This window comes from Silurus aristotelis (genome assembly GCF_946808225.1).
Source record: "Silurus aristotelis genome assembly, chromosome: 2".
NCBI lineage: Eukaryota > Metazoa > Chordata > Actinopteri > Siluriformes > Siluridae > Silurus > Silurus aristotelis.
Window position 1 is genome coordinate 20,156,559 of NC_139575.1, and position 14,854 is coordinate 20,171,412.

The window sequence follows — 14,854 nt, forward strand, 5'->3', positions numbered from 1 at the left end:
GAGTATAGAATACAGCTGAGAAAGGCTCCATTTTTATAATATACTGTGCCATCTCTTCACATTCAAAATGTGGCTGCTTAAGAGAAGAAGAGGAGAGAGTGATAAGAGAAAAGAATGAGGGAATAGAAGAATGAGCGCTAAAACAGCAGAGAGAGAAAGATCACTGATCATAGGAACAAATAACAGAATAGAGAAATGAGACAATGGGCATTTAAAAGGATTGGACCTATTTTTATGCCTGTGATGAAGCATATATATCTTTTAATTCATTTTAATCATTAATACCACACTTGAATGCAAAATGTAATGTAAGACTCTTTTTTGTAAATGTATAATCATATTCTAATAATATACCAACTTTAGTTATAACATTTGGGAGACAAACAACTAAATGGACTGTAGGTACTGGTGTTACAGACTGTAAACCTATGTTAAATAGATGCAATTTTGGGTGAATTTTATAGATATTAATATATTATAATCTAATTATAATTAGAGAATATTAAATTGATCTACAACAAAATGTACTAGAGAAGAATGGACTGATTTGTGTTCACTAACACAACACACTAAATAATATACTGTACCTACACCTTGGTTATTTGTAGTTTTTCCGTTTGTAAATACAAATTCTAACCCAGGACAAATATGGCATCTCACAAGAATTGTGCAACTGGTATGATGATGTATGCACACAGTAGTCCAACAAAACGTTCTTCAGAGTAAGCATAGTTTAATGTGGCATGGCAAGGAAACTGCTAGACAAACTAATATTTACTGACAAAAGTAAATACTGTCAAAAAAATAAAAAAATAAACATTATGTACTCCGGTCTTGAATAACATTGTATAGGGGAGTTCTGTTCTGTGCATGCTTTTTTATGCTTTTAGACAAGGTGCACAAAATAAACAATAAACTGCTATTTTAATGCATACTTGAGAAACATTTAAATAGTCATGCAAAAATACAAAATGTGGAATAGAAAATTAAAATAACTACACATCATTGAAAATCAGCTAAAGCTGCATGCTAAAGCTATTATTGAATGTATTATGTAAATATTTAGAGAAATATATTTGCAGCAAACTACATTGCATTTTGTACCATATTCTACCATATTATGCAATTTCCACAGAGTATGTATTATACACAACAAAAGTCAAGGACAAAATATACAGAATTAAACTCTTATAGAAAACCAATATTGTGTGCTAGCTATATAATAGATATAAAAAGGCAACACATCCTTAAGTGTATGTCAGGTTTTGTTATACCAAGGTTGATTATGTCAGAAAGTTTCACTCAGTGTGAAATTACAACATATAGAATTAAGCGAAAAACAATCAAAAACATTTTGAGAAAAAGAAAATGTAAAACAACAAAAAAGGTACAATAACCAGTTTGCGTAGAGTGCGAAATCCTGTCATAAACGAGCATGTGGCTGTTTTTAGAATGAATAAATCAAATTCTATCTCATGTACAAAAGTAATTATCGTACAGCTGTCATCAATGCGATTTCTCATTGTCTCCAGGCAGAACGGGGGCTTTTGTCAAGGTCTAGGGAATAATAAATACTTACCAGTTGGTTTTAGTGCTGAATCTTCAGGTGACTAGTAAACTAAAGGTGAACTGTAATTTCACATAATAGCATGATAATGACTCAAAGCACAAATTTAATTTAAAAAATCAATATTGTAGCCAAACAAAGGTCATCGTTTTTGGATTACCTAAACCAGAGGATTTAACAAAAAAATAAGTCTGTGGGGTGGCCTAAAGTGGGCTGTGCACAGGAGACACCTTTACAATTTAATGGATGTAAAGGTTTTTTCAAGAAAAAGTTGGAAAATATTGGCACGTCAGTATGTGCCATGCTGATAAACTCCAAAAACAAAGTGATAAAATCAAGAGGTGCTTCAAGATATTGTAACAAATTTGTAAAAAAAAATTATGAAGAAATCATAATTAATTTTTAACAGCACAAAAACCAATCATTATATAACGGATGTGTAACTTTTTTATATCCATTGCATGTATATATATATATATATATATATATATATATATATATATATATATATATATATATATATATATATATATATATATATATATATATATATATTAGTACACACTTGTAAGAACAACAAAATATTTTGCGTTAATGGTCCCCTTTGATACCATGCAATATCATAATCTGCAATATATTACAAATAGTTACAAAGTCAGTTAAGTACCCCCTGCTCTGAAACAGAAACACGCTCAGAATATTCTTTAAAAAAATCATTTGTAACATAGAGGAATTAGTTAATTTATGAATTAAAAGAGTTCTTCACATAAATACAGTTAAGGTAAAACCCAGCTGTCCTCACAGTTTACTCTTGTTTAATAAAACATTTCAAATTTTTTGGCAGTGGCATTGTATTTAAATAAACATATAACTAAAACAGCATACAGCAAAATCTAATTTGGGAGATAATAAATAACACACTCTGTCTAGCACTATTTAATTTGTTAAAATTTTCCCCTAAAATCAGAGAAAGATGAAATTAGATTACAATTTTACCATACATTTATTTGGAACAGTCTATTAGCATTGTCTTTTAACTAGATGTGAACTTTGACAGGCTTTGTACCATTGGTAATTTGTTAGATTTTAAGTTTAGATCATAATGGTAAATAAAAACCTCCAGTTCTGAGAGCAAACATGGCTTGTTAATGAGAGAGCTCAGAGGACTCAGACTCTTTCAAGCTGACAGGAAGACTATGATAGCTCAAAAGACCACTCTTTACAATCATGGTGAGCAAAAAAGCATTTTACCCTTTAGGAAATACCTCAAAACAGATGAAATTTACCTAATTGAAGACCACATTGGGTTTCAATTCTGTTAGCCAAGAACAGGAAACTTTTGGACTATATATTTACAGAAAAATGCCAAGAATGTAGTTTATCTATGCATCAACAATCAATTTGTATCAAAGCAACATCAGCAGCCAGAGACAGAACAGCCAATATATTTGGGGCATGAACTCTTACATTCATCTAGAGCAGGAGTCAGTGACATGGAGATTGAGAAAGACTAGAATAATTTTGCATTCATTTGCAAAGAAGAAGAGGCATATTTTGAATCCCCTAAAATTAACATAATGGCCCTGTGCTACATTTTCAAGTGGTAGTTGTGATCGCATTCTCCTTCATCTCACTCTTATTCACTCTTCGGCTACATTTTGCATTGAAACAAATAATGTTTGAAGGTGCCCTTGTAGTCTAGACTCAGGCTTCTGTGTTCGGCCCTTGTGCATTCTGTTTTGCTGCATGCTCTGTTTTAATTCTAAACAGCCAACAGAGACACTGCAAGCTCTTAAAGACCAGCGAGATTTGATCCTTCAGAGCTAATGCCAGAATACATTATTCATCTGGTAAAATCTCCCAGGTTATGGCTGAAAGGAAGGTCAAAGCCGAGAAAGAATTCATTCATATGAAGAGAGTCGTGGAGGATTATACTCTGGGAGTGTAACAAGAGAGATGACGTGAATAGAAACAGACGTCTTGGTAAAAAGAAATAGAGTCACTTGAAGTCTGTAGGAGTCTCTCGAAAATCAAACATAGTCTAGACCAAGGAAATTTGGGTGTGCCATTTGGACTTTCAGTGTGAAGGTTTGCAGCTGTGAAGTCAAGGAAATAAATCTAAGAAGAATGGAATACAGTATCTAGACAGTGTATGAAGGCTGATAGTTCTGTCTTTTAGTTCTTTTTTTTTGTCTCACCAAGAGACATTACCAACATCCAATCATTAATCAACAAAACATTTCTCTATGTGAGAATCTAGGAAGAAGAGGTTTGTTAAGGTTCCCTGTGCCAGCGGTGATCGAGTGAAGGGCGGAGCCGGACGGAACGAGCGGTAAGAAACACCTGCATCTGATGAGACTAATCAGTGCGCTCTGTTTCAGTCAAGTGATGCCAGTAAAGATAAGAGAGACACCAGCCTCAGGAAGAGCGCTATCAAGCAGAGTCGAGCGGAACGGTTGTCAAACGGTGACTGAGCGTGAAAGACTTGCCGGCCGGCTAGTGCACTCGGGCAGGCACTAGGAAAAGGCGTGCCGGTCTGCATTGAAACTCAAGCATGCGTTAGAAAGAGAAATTGTGCCGATCCGCAAGTGTAATGGCCGGACGCCGGAGAAAAGCGGGCCGATCCGCGAGTGGGCGCCGGCGGACGTCAAGCGGAAAAGTAAAAAAAAATTTTTTTATAAAGAAACCTCTGCTTAGTGGACTATTTTCTGTCTCTTTTTTCCAGCATGGAAACAGTAAGTTTGTTACAGTGGTGCCGAAACCCCGTGGTGGGGGTATGACGCCAGGGAGACTTCGCCACGGAGGGAGCAGGACCAGTCCAAGGAGGAGTGCTGCCGCTGACGCCGCAGTCGATCGTTGGGGGTATGTGCCAGCGGTGAGCAAGTGGAGGGTAGACCCGGACAGAAGGAACAGTAGACCCGGACAGAAGTAACAGTAAGAAACACCTTTAGCTGATGAGACTAACCAGTGCTCTCTGTTTAAGTCCGGCTACGCCAATAAAGAGAAGTGAGTCCCCAGCCTCGGGGAGAGAGACACCAAGCAGAGACAGGCTGAAGGGTCGCTGAACGGTGACTCAATGCAGGCGGACGCCAGGGGAAGGCGTGAAAAAATGGAAAGCGTGCCGATTTGTGAGTAAGATAGGTGGACGCCGGGGAAAAGGCGAGCCGATCCACAGATGGGGGGGCTGGCGGACGTCAAGTGGAAAGGCAGAAAGACAGAAAGACTGTGGGATGAAAATAAAAGTAAATAAAGCTCTGCTGGGTGAACTCTTGCCTGTCTCTCTTTCTTCCAGCAAGGTTCCTGCGAGTTTGCTAAATTCCCAAAGTGTGGTTTTAGAAGACTTCTCCCCTAAATACATTAAGTATTCTTTAGGAAATATTTAGGCTATATTCTTTCAATTTATTCAGAACACATGCACAAAGGCTATGTTTAATATGTCATTATTAGTTGTTAATATGTGGTTATGTGTATGTGGTTATATGGTTTAATAGTTCATGTTCTTCTTTTGGTCACTTTGAGTTGATAAAGAACTGTACTAATAAAGATTGGCCAATGGGTAATTATTTTTTGCCGTTCTAGGTATGTTGAGGGTCATCACTTTTTGGGACAGAACAGGAGTTCATCTGCCCACTCACTCCACTTACTCTCTGTTCTTGCTTTGTCTTCATTCTCCTTACTTTATTTTGCTTTCAGTTTTTATTAAAACATTTTGTCTTTCTATAAATCTGTGGAATATTCTAACATGAGAAATGACATGTAGGTTAAAAAGAGATTAAAGATTTGTAGATAATGAAACTTTTTTTTTTATGTGGTTGCACAAAGTTGTTTTCTTGCCAAGCCTTTATCAGTGTTAACATTTGTCAGATGGGAAAATGTGCGGATGCTCATATGCGCATGTTGACAGGGAGTTTGTTGGGCATGCTGGCGGAAGGGGGGGCGGGACGCGGTTCAATCTCTTTGCTCTTCATGAAGGACAACAGCTGGTCAGGGATCTCTGCTAGAACATCTTTAGCCAGCCGAGCCATGCTCAGGATCTGGTTTCCAGAGCGGTCGATGTAGTCACGAAAAGGAACAAACTGATCGAGGAAAGACAAAGGAAAAAATATATTCATTCTATACCACAATTATCACACCTTATAAAAAATAACTGGAACTATAATAGAATAACATGTGAATAACAAATGATCTGATGAGCCTAATCATATGGGGAGGTTAGATAATCTTATATTAATTTTATGTTTTCCTATGTTGTGGAAAAAACACTGGTTCCAAATTTACCAGCACCCACACATTTCATATTTGGTGAAAACTCTCCTGAGAGCACTGAGCCTTTTACTGTAATATATAACTAGTTTAACTAGCTTGCAGAACATTTCAATTACGATTGCACATAGGGCTGTTTTTTAAATCCTACTCACACCCACTCCTGAAGTAATCCTGAGCAATCCTGCCTGTTCCTGCCGTTATTATTTTTGTTCAGATATGCTCGCCATGTTCTTTTTTTTTTTTTTTTTTTTTTTTTTTAGCTTAGTTGTGTTTTTTTTCTGAAATATAAAACATTTTATATGTAACAAATATTTGTTTCTTAGACTATTTCTGTTAATAATTTTGATGTCCAAAATATTACCTAATGACACTGGCAACAATCCGAAAACTCATCAGAATTAATGAGGGCATCAAGAGCTCCTGTTACACCGGCCATATATATCATAGTGGGTATCAGGTGATTTTCTTTGCATGCAGTTTTCCTTTATTACCCACACATGGCATTGGCATGCATAAACATAACATTTTATTTTGGTCTCATCTGACCAACACAAACAATTCTAACTAGAGTTCAAACGACAACTGTCATAATGCAGTGCTGCTTCTTTGAATTGGTTTTAGAAAGAGAACCCTTGTGCCAACTCCATTAATCCACAATCTTTGCAGTATAGTCAGTAGAGGTTATCCATTCTAGCATATAAGCTTAAGAGAGGCAGCAATAAGCACCACACAGGAACTAAAAGATTTAACCAAAAAGGTCTGATGTATGAAAGTAATTTGACATCTTGGTAAATTGCATCAGCAAGTGGACTGAAATGTTACATTCTGCCGAATAAAAGTACTAGACTTCATCACTATTAAAACTTACATGTTGGTAGAACAAAGTAAACACACACACACACACACACACACACACACACACACACACACACACACACACCTGTCTGTTGCACTCAAGCCGCCTTTTCTCTCCAATTCAATCTAGGCTAAGGAAATTCCCCTGGGGATTGGGAGATTCATAGCTGAAGTCTGTAGATATGAGACTGCACTCGAAGGTGGAGAATGAAAGATTCAATAACATGTCTAGAGTAATGTGTCTTTAACAGCACACCTACCACAGGCCTTTAAAAGTCAAAATGTTCAATAAACTGTTTTTATGATTTTGCTACATTCTAATGAACAGCTTTTATGTCACTATTTGTTGCTAGGCTGAATTAATCACACAAACACTTTATCATTATAACATTTCATTCAGCCCAAAATACTTATATATTTAATACAACGTTGAATGGTTTAATCAAATAAAATTTTAACAGCCCTGATATATGTTCTACTGCAAAGACTTTGAATTATTGTATTGTTGTGTAAAACATTTTCTAGTGTTTCAGCCATTTATTTAAACTGTGCCAAATGACTCGGTGTTGTGACAGAGCATTGGCACAACAGAAAGGAGTAAGTGAAAATTACTGTACCTGAACAATGTCTCTTTCTGCAAACCGTCCTCTAGATGACACTCTGACCTCATCACCATCCAACTCCTCCATAGCTGGCGGTGAGAAGACACACTGGTTTGATCTTCGCACACTGTCACCATCAATCATTTCCATACTTTAATATTCTAACAGTGTATTGAAATGGTGTGAATATCAGCACCGTCTGTCAATGTTGGAGATTGTTTACTCTTTTGATAGTGATTGCTATAATTCTGTGTGGTTTTCTGCCAGAGAGAGGGAGCATCTGTTGGGGTATGTGTGTGTGTGTGTGTGTGTGTGTGTGTGTGTGTGTGTGTGTGTGTGTGTGTGTGTGTGTGTGTGTGTAGGCTGTAGGCAGATGTCAGTTAGCTCAGTCTCCGGAGGTGGCACAGGCTTAAGCACTGCTTCTCCAGGGAAGAGAGGGTACTTATGCTGTGTGTGTTGTGTCCTTAGAGTGTGTGTTTGACAGTGTGTGTTAATGTGCTCAGAGTTTGTGAGTACGTTTGTGTGCATGCCTCAGGGATCATGGTATCGATTGTGGAGATCCAAGTGTGTATGTAAATGAGACAGTGGGTACTATGGGGCTTTGAGTGGTGGGTGACAGATGGCAGCTGAGGACACAGAGACAGAGACAAGATGAAGAGGAGCAGAGAAACAAAAGCGATGATGCAACGCAGGATAAACGACCAAGGGCACAATGCAATCATGACTACTCCCAACACAATTAAGATTTGTACACTGGATGGATTTAGGTGGTTTCAAATTAAAGTGAAATTAAAGACACTTTCCAAAAGTTTTTTCCTCCTGCACTTTCATCACACCTGTACCACTGACAAACATTTGGCACTTTTCCACACTACTGAGAAAATAATAAAAAAATAATGACTTAAAACTTACTAATTAGTCTTTAGAGCCCATAAAAATAGAAAATATATATGTGAGTACATTTGTGGGTAAATAATAAAACCTACAGCCATTCTAGTCTAAAAATATGTGTTAGGACATAACAGACATGACAAAAAGTCCTTCCATCACTGTTATTATAAAGTTTTATTAAACTTTCTGACAAGAAAACAGTAGTATGCAATGCTTGCAAGTTCTTGTGGCATCCAAGCACAACCAAGTGGAAAATAAATGCTTGAACTCTGAGCTGAGTGGATTGTGTCAGCAAGGCTTAACTGTACATTCATCCAACTTCTGCAAAGATGCAGTGTGCTGATTTACAGTGAGGAAAATAAGTATTTGAACACCCTGCTATTTTGCAAGTTCTCCCACTTAGAAATCATGGAGGGGTCTGAAATTGTCATCGTAGGTGCATGTCCACTGTGAGAGACATAATCTAAAAAAAAAAAATCCAGCAATAACAATGTATGATTTTTTAACTATTTATTTGTATGATACAGCTGCAAATAAGTATTTGAACACCTGAGAAAGTCAATGTTAATATTTGGTACAGGAGCCTTTGTTTGCAATTACAGAGGTCAAATGTTTCCTGTAGTTTTTCACCAGGTTTGCACACACTGCAGGAGGGATTTTGGCCCACTCCTCCACACAGATCTTCTCTAGATCAGTCAGGTTTCTGGCCTGTCACTGAGAAACACGGAGTTTGAGCTCCCTCCAAAGATTCTCTATTGGGTTTAGGTCTGGAGACTGGCTAGGCCACGCCAGAACCTTGATATGCTTCTTACAGAGCCACTCCTTGGTTATCCTGGCTGTGTGCTTCAGGTCATTGTCATGTTGGAAGACCCAGCCTCGACCCATCTTCAATGCTCTAACTGAGGGAAGGAGGTTGTTCCCCAAAATCTCGCAATACATGGCCCCGGTCATCCTCTCCTTAATACAGTGCAGTTGCCCTGTCCCATGTGCAGAAAAACACCCCCAAAGCATGATGCTACCACCCCTTGCTTCACAGTAGGGATGGTGTTCTTGGGATGGTACTCATCATTCTTCTTCCTCCAAACACGTTTAGTGGAATTATGACCCAAAAGTTCTATTTTGGTCTCATCTGACCACATGACTTTCTCCCATGACTCCTCTGGATCATCCAAATGGTCATTGGCAAACTTAAGACGTGCCTGGACATGTGCTGGTTTAAGCAGGGGAACCTTCCGTGCCATGCATGATTTCAAACCATGACGTCTTAGTGTATTACCAACTGTAACCTTGGAAACGGTGGTCCCAGCTCTTTTCAGGTCATTGACCAGCTCCTCCCGTGTAGTTCTGGGCTGATTTCTCACCTTCCTTAGGATCATTGAGACCCCACGAGGTGAGATCTTGCATGGAGCCCCAGTCTGAGGAAGATTGACAGTCATGTTTAGCTTCTTCCATTTTCTAATGATTGCTCCAACAGTGGACCTTTTTTCACCAAGCTGCTTGTCAATTTCCCCGTAGCCCTTTCCAGCCTTGTGGAGGTGTACAATTTTGTCTCTAGTGTCTTTGGACAGCTCTTTGGTCTTGGCCATGTTAGTAGTTGGATTCTTACTGATTGTATGGGGTGGACAGGTGTCTTTATGCAGCTAACGACCTCAAACAGGTGCATGTAATTTAGGATAATAAATGTAGTGGAGGTGGACATTTTAAAGGCAGACTAACAGGTCTTTGAGGGTCAGAATTCTAGCTGATAGACAGGTGTTCAAATACTTATTTGCAGCTGTATCATACAAATAAATAGTTTAAAAATCATATATTGTGATTTCTGGATTTTTTTTTTTAGATTATGTCTCTCACAGTGGACATGCACCTACGATGACAATTTCAGACCCCTCCATGATTTCTAAGTGGGAGAACTTGCAAAATAGCAGGGTGTTCAAATACTTATTTTCCTCACTGTACACTGCAAAAATTGTATTTGTTCCAAAACATTTATTTAATAGTCATTAGACTAAGATTATACAAGTTTCATATAAAGTGTTTTGGTTTTCACATTCTAATTCCAGCTTTTTTATTTACCCAAAATCTTTTGGTGTGTCTTTTATTTCCTTTGTTTGCATCTCCGCTGCAAATGTAGTACATAGAGATTATGTGAAGAAACAGTCTCACAGGCACACTAAAAATGTAAGTAAAAGTCTACAAATTATTAAGCTGAAATCTTTTTATTGTGTCTCTGTCTGACAATATGTTTGCTTTTCAAAACAAATAATTCATGGCATGTGTCTGTGTGTATCACAGATAGCATTCATTATTATTCAGATACAGAGTTTGCACCGTGTTCTGCACTTTTGCAGCATAGACTCGCTGTGAGGGGAGACCTGATGCAGTATGTTACACTCTGTATGTGACATGGTGTATCTAAGTGCATATGAAAGTGAGTTTTTTAATCTTGTTATGACCAAAGGGCAAACCTGGTATCTGTCACTCTTACAATCAAACACACTTAATGCAAACTTACCATCAAACTCAGCCGGACCCACACCCACAATAATGATGGACATCGGTAGAGATGAAGCCTGATAAAAAAACAACAATATTAAGTGCAATCAAATAAATCATTTTTTATTTGAAAGCTTAAAAAAGAAAACATGGTGGCAACCATCAAAACTAAACATGCCATTTATGCATGTGCATCAACTAAGAGCTCTTACAACAACACATAATACTTATTTACGTACCGTATTTTTGGGACTATAAGCCGCTACTTTTTTCCCCACGTTTTGGCTTAAACAACGAAGCGGCTTATTTATATATTTTTCCTGGGTTTTTCCCGGTTTCACAAACTTCAAGCCAAAAAACTGAACCCCATAACATTAGACCAATGAAATTTCCGAATGGAAACGAAAAAACGCACCTCACCTGTGTTCTGAGCTGCACGGCATCAGGAGAAAAAAGCATTTTTCTTAAACGCCCGACGATGCCAAAAGATAAACTCCCGAGATAAATTGTTGTGAAAGGAAGGAGGAAGACAGTGAACAATGACTTTCTTGGTAGGCTACTGTTTAAATACAAGCCGTTGTAACGCGTTGAGTCTGAGTCATGGGAGAGCTCACCAACTCCAGTTGCAACAGAAATCATATAAGCACAGACAGGTTTCCAAAACTCGTGCTTTTTTATTTTACTTGGCAACAGCGTTAAGGGTTAGTCAAAGAAACCTATAAATCAGCATCAAAAAATAATAAGGACATATTCCTCGGTTTTGCACACATGCAGTAATAGCGGAAAAATGCGGCGGCAGGCTATTCCCAAAATACCGCTATGCTCCTAAAGGAAGCGCAACATATTTGACCCGTTACACTGTGTAACAGACACTGTCTTCCGTTAAAGCCTGTGTAAAGTTCATTAGTTTCAATGTAGACACCTGCGGCTTATAGACAGGTGCGACTTATTTATGTTTAAAATAAAAATCTTTGTCAAATTCAGTGGGTGTGGCTTATATATGGGTGCGCTTTATAGTCCGGAAATTACGGTAGATATTTAGCAATCTAATTATAAGTTCACTACCCTATATATTTTTTTCTCATAGTAACTTATTTTCTTGGTGTATTTCAATATATTTAGAATACACTGTTTATGTATATTCAAGCTTTACTTATGTTACATATTATGCTGGTTTAGTTTTCAAATTCAAATTGTCTCACATTGACAACAGCTTCTTTGGTCTGCACCATGTCTGAAATGACTCCGTCTGTGATCATCAACAGCACAAAATACTGGGAGCCATCGGTCACCTCCTGAGCTGCCCTGAAACACACCCAGAGTGAAGAGGAAGCAGTATGAAGGACTTTACTGGACAAAATGATTTTATTCTACAGAAAGTTTCCAGCATTGTGAAAACCATAATGCATAATGCAACATTCTGCAGAAGTAATTTGCAGTACGTAGAATCCTTTTTACACTTATTATGCCCTAAAGACCAGAAAGCAATGTACAAATGTCACTTTGACCTTTCAAAATATCTCCCATGTAGCTAAATATTCAGTCACGAATCAGCATGAATTAATATAGATTTTATTAAAATCTCCATATCTGTGTTTTCTCATGGCTGAATATTTTATTTAGCAGAGGAATTATTAGCTGTAGTTCACCAATGAAAAAAAAATCCAAAACTTTACACTATATTTATAACTAATTCTCCACAAAAAGCCCCTAATGAGATGAGATTTAGTGTGGAAAAGTAAATTGGATAAAATTTACATAATATGATTTTAAAAGAATAAAAGCTTTTAAACAGAGCTTGAATTTTCTTCTTGATGCATATATATATATATATATATATATATATATATATATATATATATATATATATATATATATATATATATATATACAGTGAGGAAAATAAGTATTTGAACACCCTGCTATTTTGCAAGTTCTCCCACTTAGATATCATGGAGGGGTCTGAAATTGTAAAAAAAAAAAAAAAAATCCAGAAATCACAATATATGATTTTTAAACTATTTATTTGTATGATACAGCTGCAAATAAGTATTTGAACACCTGTCTATCAGCTAGAATTCTGAGCCTCAAAGACCTGTTAGTCTGCCTTTAAAATGTCCACCTCCACTACATTTATTATCCTAAATTAGATGCACCTGTTTGAGGTCGTTAGCTGCATAAAGACACCTGTCCACCCCATACAATCAGTAAGAATCCAACTACTAACATGGCCAAGACCAAAAAGCTGTCCAAAGACACTAGAGACAAAATTGTACACCTCCACAAGGCTGGAAAGGGCTACGGGGAAATTGCCAAGCAGCTTGGTGAAAAAAGGTCCACTGTTGGAGCAATCATTAGAAAATGGAAGAAGCTAAACATGACTGTCAATCTCCCTCGGACTGGGGCTCAATGCAAGATCTCACCTCGTGGGCTCTCAATAATCCTAAGTAAGGTAAAAATCAGCCCAGAACTACACGGGAGGAGCTGGTCAATGACCTGAAAAGAGCTGGGACCACCGTTTCCAAGGTTACTGTTGGTAATACACTAAGACGTCATGGTTTGAAATCATGCATGGCACAGAGGGTTCCCCTACTTAAACCAGCACATGTCCAGGCACGTCTTAAGTTTGCCAATGACCATTTGGATGATCCAGAGGAGTCATGGGAGAAAGTCATGTGGTCAGATGAGACCAAAATAGAACTTTTGGGTCATAATTCCACTAAACGTGTTTGGAGGAAGAACAATGATGAGTACCATCCCAAGAAAACCATCCCTACTGTGAAGCATGGGGGTGGTAGCATCATGCTTTGGGGGTGTTTTTCTGCACATTGTACAGGGTGACTGCACTGTATTAAGGAGAGGATGACAGGGGCCATGTATTGCGAGATTTTGGGGAACAACCTCCTTCCCTCAGTTAGAGCATTGAAGATGGGTCGAGGCTGGGTCTTCCAACATGACAATGACCCGAAGCACACAGCCAGGATAACCAAGGAGTGGCTCTGTAAGAAGCATATCAAGGTTCTGGCGTGGCCTAGCCAGTCTCCAGACCTAAACCCAATAGAGAATCTTTGGAGAGAGCTCAAAATCTGTGTTTCTCAGCAACATGCCAGAAACCTGACTGATCTAGAGAAGATCTGTGTTGAGGAGTGGGCCAAAATCCCTCCTGCAGTGTGTGCAAACCTGGTGAAAAACTACAGGAAATGTTTGACCTCTGTAATTGCAAACAAAGGCTACTGTACCAAATATTAACATTGACTTTCTTAGGTGTTCAAATACTTATTTGCAGCTGTATTATACAAATAAATAGTTTAAAAATCATACACTGTGATTTCTGGATTTTTTTTTTTAGATTATGTCTCTCACAGTGGACATGCACCTACGATGACAATTTCAGACCCCTCCATGATTTCTAAGTGGGAGAACTTGCAAAATAGCAGAGTGTTCAAATACTTATTTTCCTCACTGTATGTATATATATATATATATATGTGTGTGTGTGTGTGTGTGTGTGTGTGTGTGTGTGTGTGTGTGTGTGTGTGTGGGTGATAATGAATGAGGTTTGAATATAACAGTCAGCACAGCAGGCAGTAAGGGGTCCCACTAGTTCTGTGTCTGATTGGCTCAGCATCACTGTGTGCCCACAGGGCGAAAATGCAAAATCTCCATCTACCTAAATGGCAAAATATCTCTCTTTTCCTACATCCAAACTAACACTCACATGCATGCACGCTTGCGCACACACACACACACACACACACACACACACACACACGCACACACACACACACACAGTGTCTTACCTTGCTACCTGGTTAATGACCGGGGCAAAGTTGGTTGGTCCATAAAGCTGGACTTTTCGGAGACTTTGAAAGTAAGCCTCCAGCACTTCCTCTATCCCCACACAGTTTGGATTCTCACTGTTACCATTCTAAAGAAAATACATTTACATTTAGGTTATTTTCCAGATGCCCTTAGCGACTTATTGACGTGCTCTAAAGTCCTGAACTATAAATACATTCTGATACTGGTTGACTGTCACAAACTAAGACTACATCAGTCTAAAAAGTATATTAATGAGGTAATATAGTAGAAAAATGCATACAGATCAATTTTTCTACTGTTCTGGGTAGGTCTTCAGTCATTTAAAGACTGACAGTAAGGAGTTCATTCCACCACCTAG

General features: G+C 38.0%; 1 protein-coding gene across 1 annotated transcript in view; it reads right to left on the reverse strand.

Moving 5' to 3' along the window:
* Positions 1 to 5,199: 5,199 nt before the first annotated feature.
* LOC310718998 (copine-9-like) overlaps positions 5,200 to 14,854 on the reverse strand; it is a 95,490-nt gene continuing 85,835 nt past the window's right edge. The window contains exons 16-20 of the mRNA XM_083528180.1: positions 14,475 to 14,602; positions 11,877 to 11,979; positions 10,694 to 10,751; positions 7,306 to 7,379; positions 5,200 to 5,643 (exon numbers count right to left, since the gene is read on the reverse strand). Of these exons, the coding sequence (XP_083384306.1) occupies positions 5,452 to 5,643; positions 7,306 to 7,379; positions 10,694 to 10,751; positions 11,877 to 11,979; positions 14,475 to 14,602 (555 nt within the window). The 3' untranslated portion in view covers positions 5,200 to 5,451. The remainder of the gene's footprint in view (positions 5,644 to 7,305; positions 7,380 to 10,693; positions 10,752 to 11,876; positions 11,980 to 14,474; positions 14,603 to 14,854) is intronic.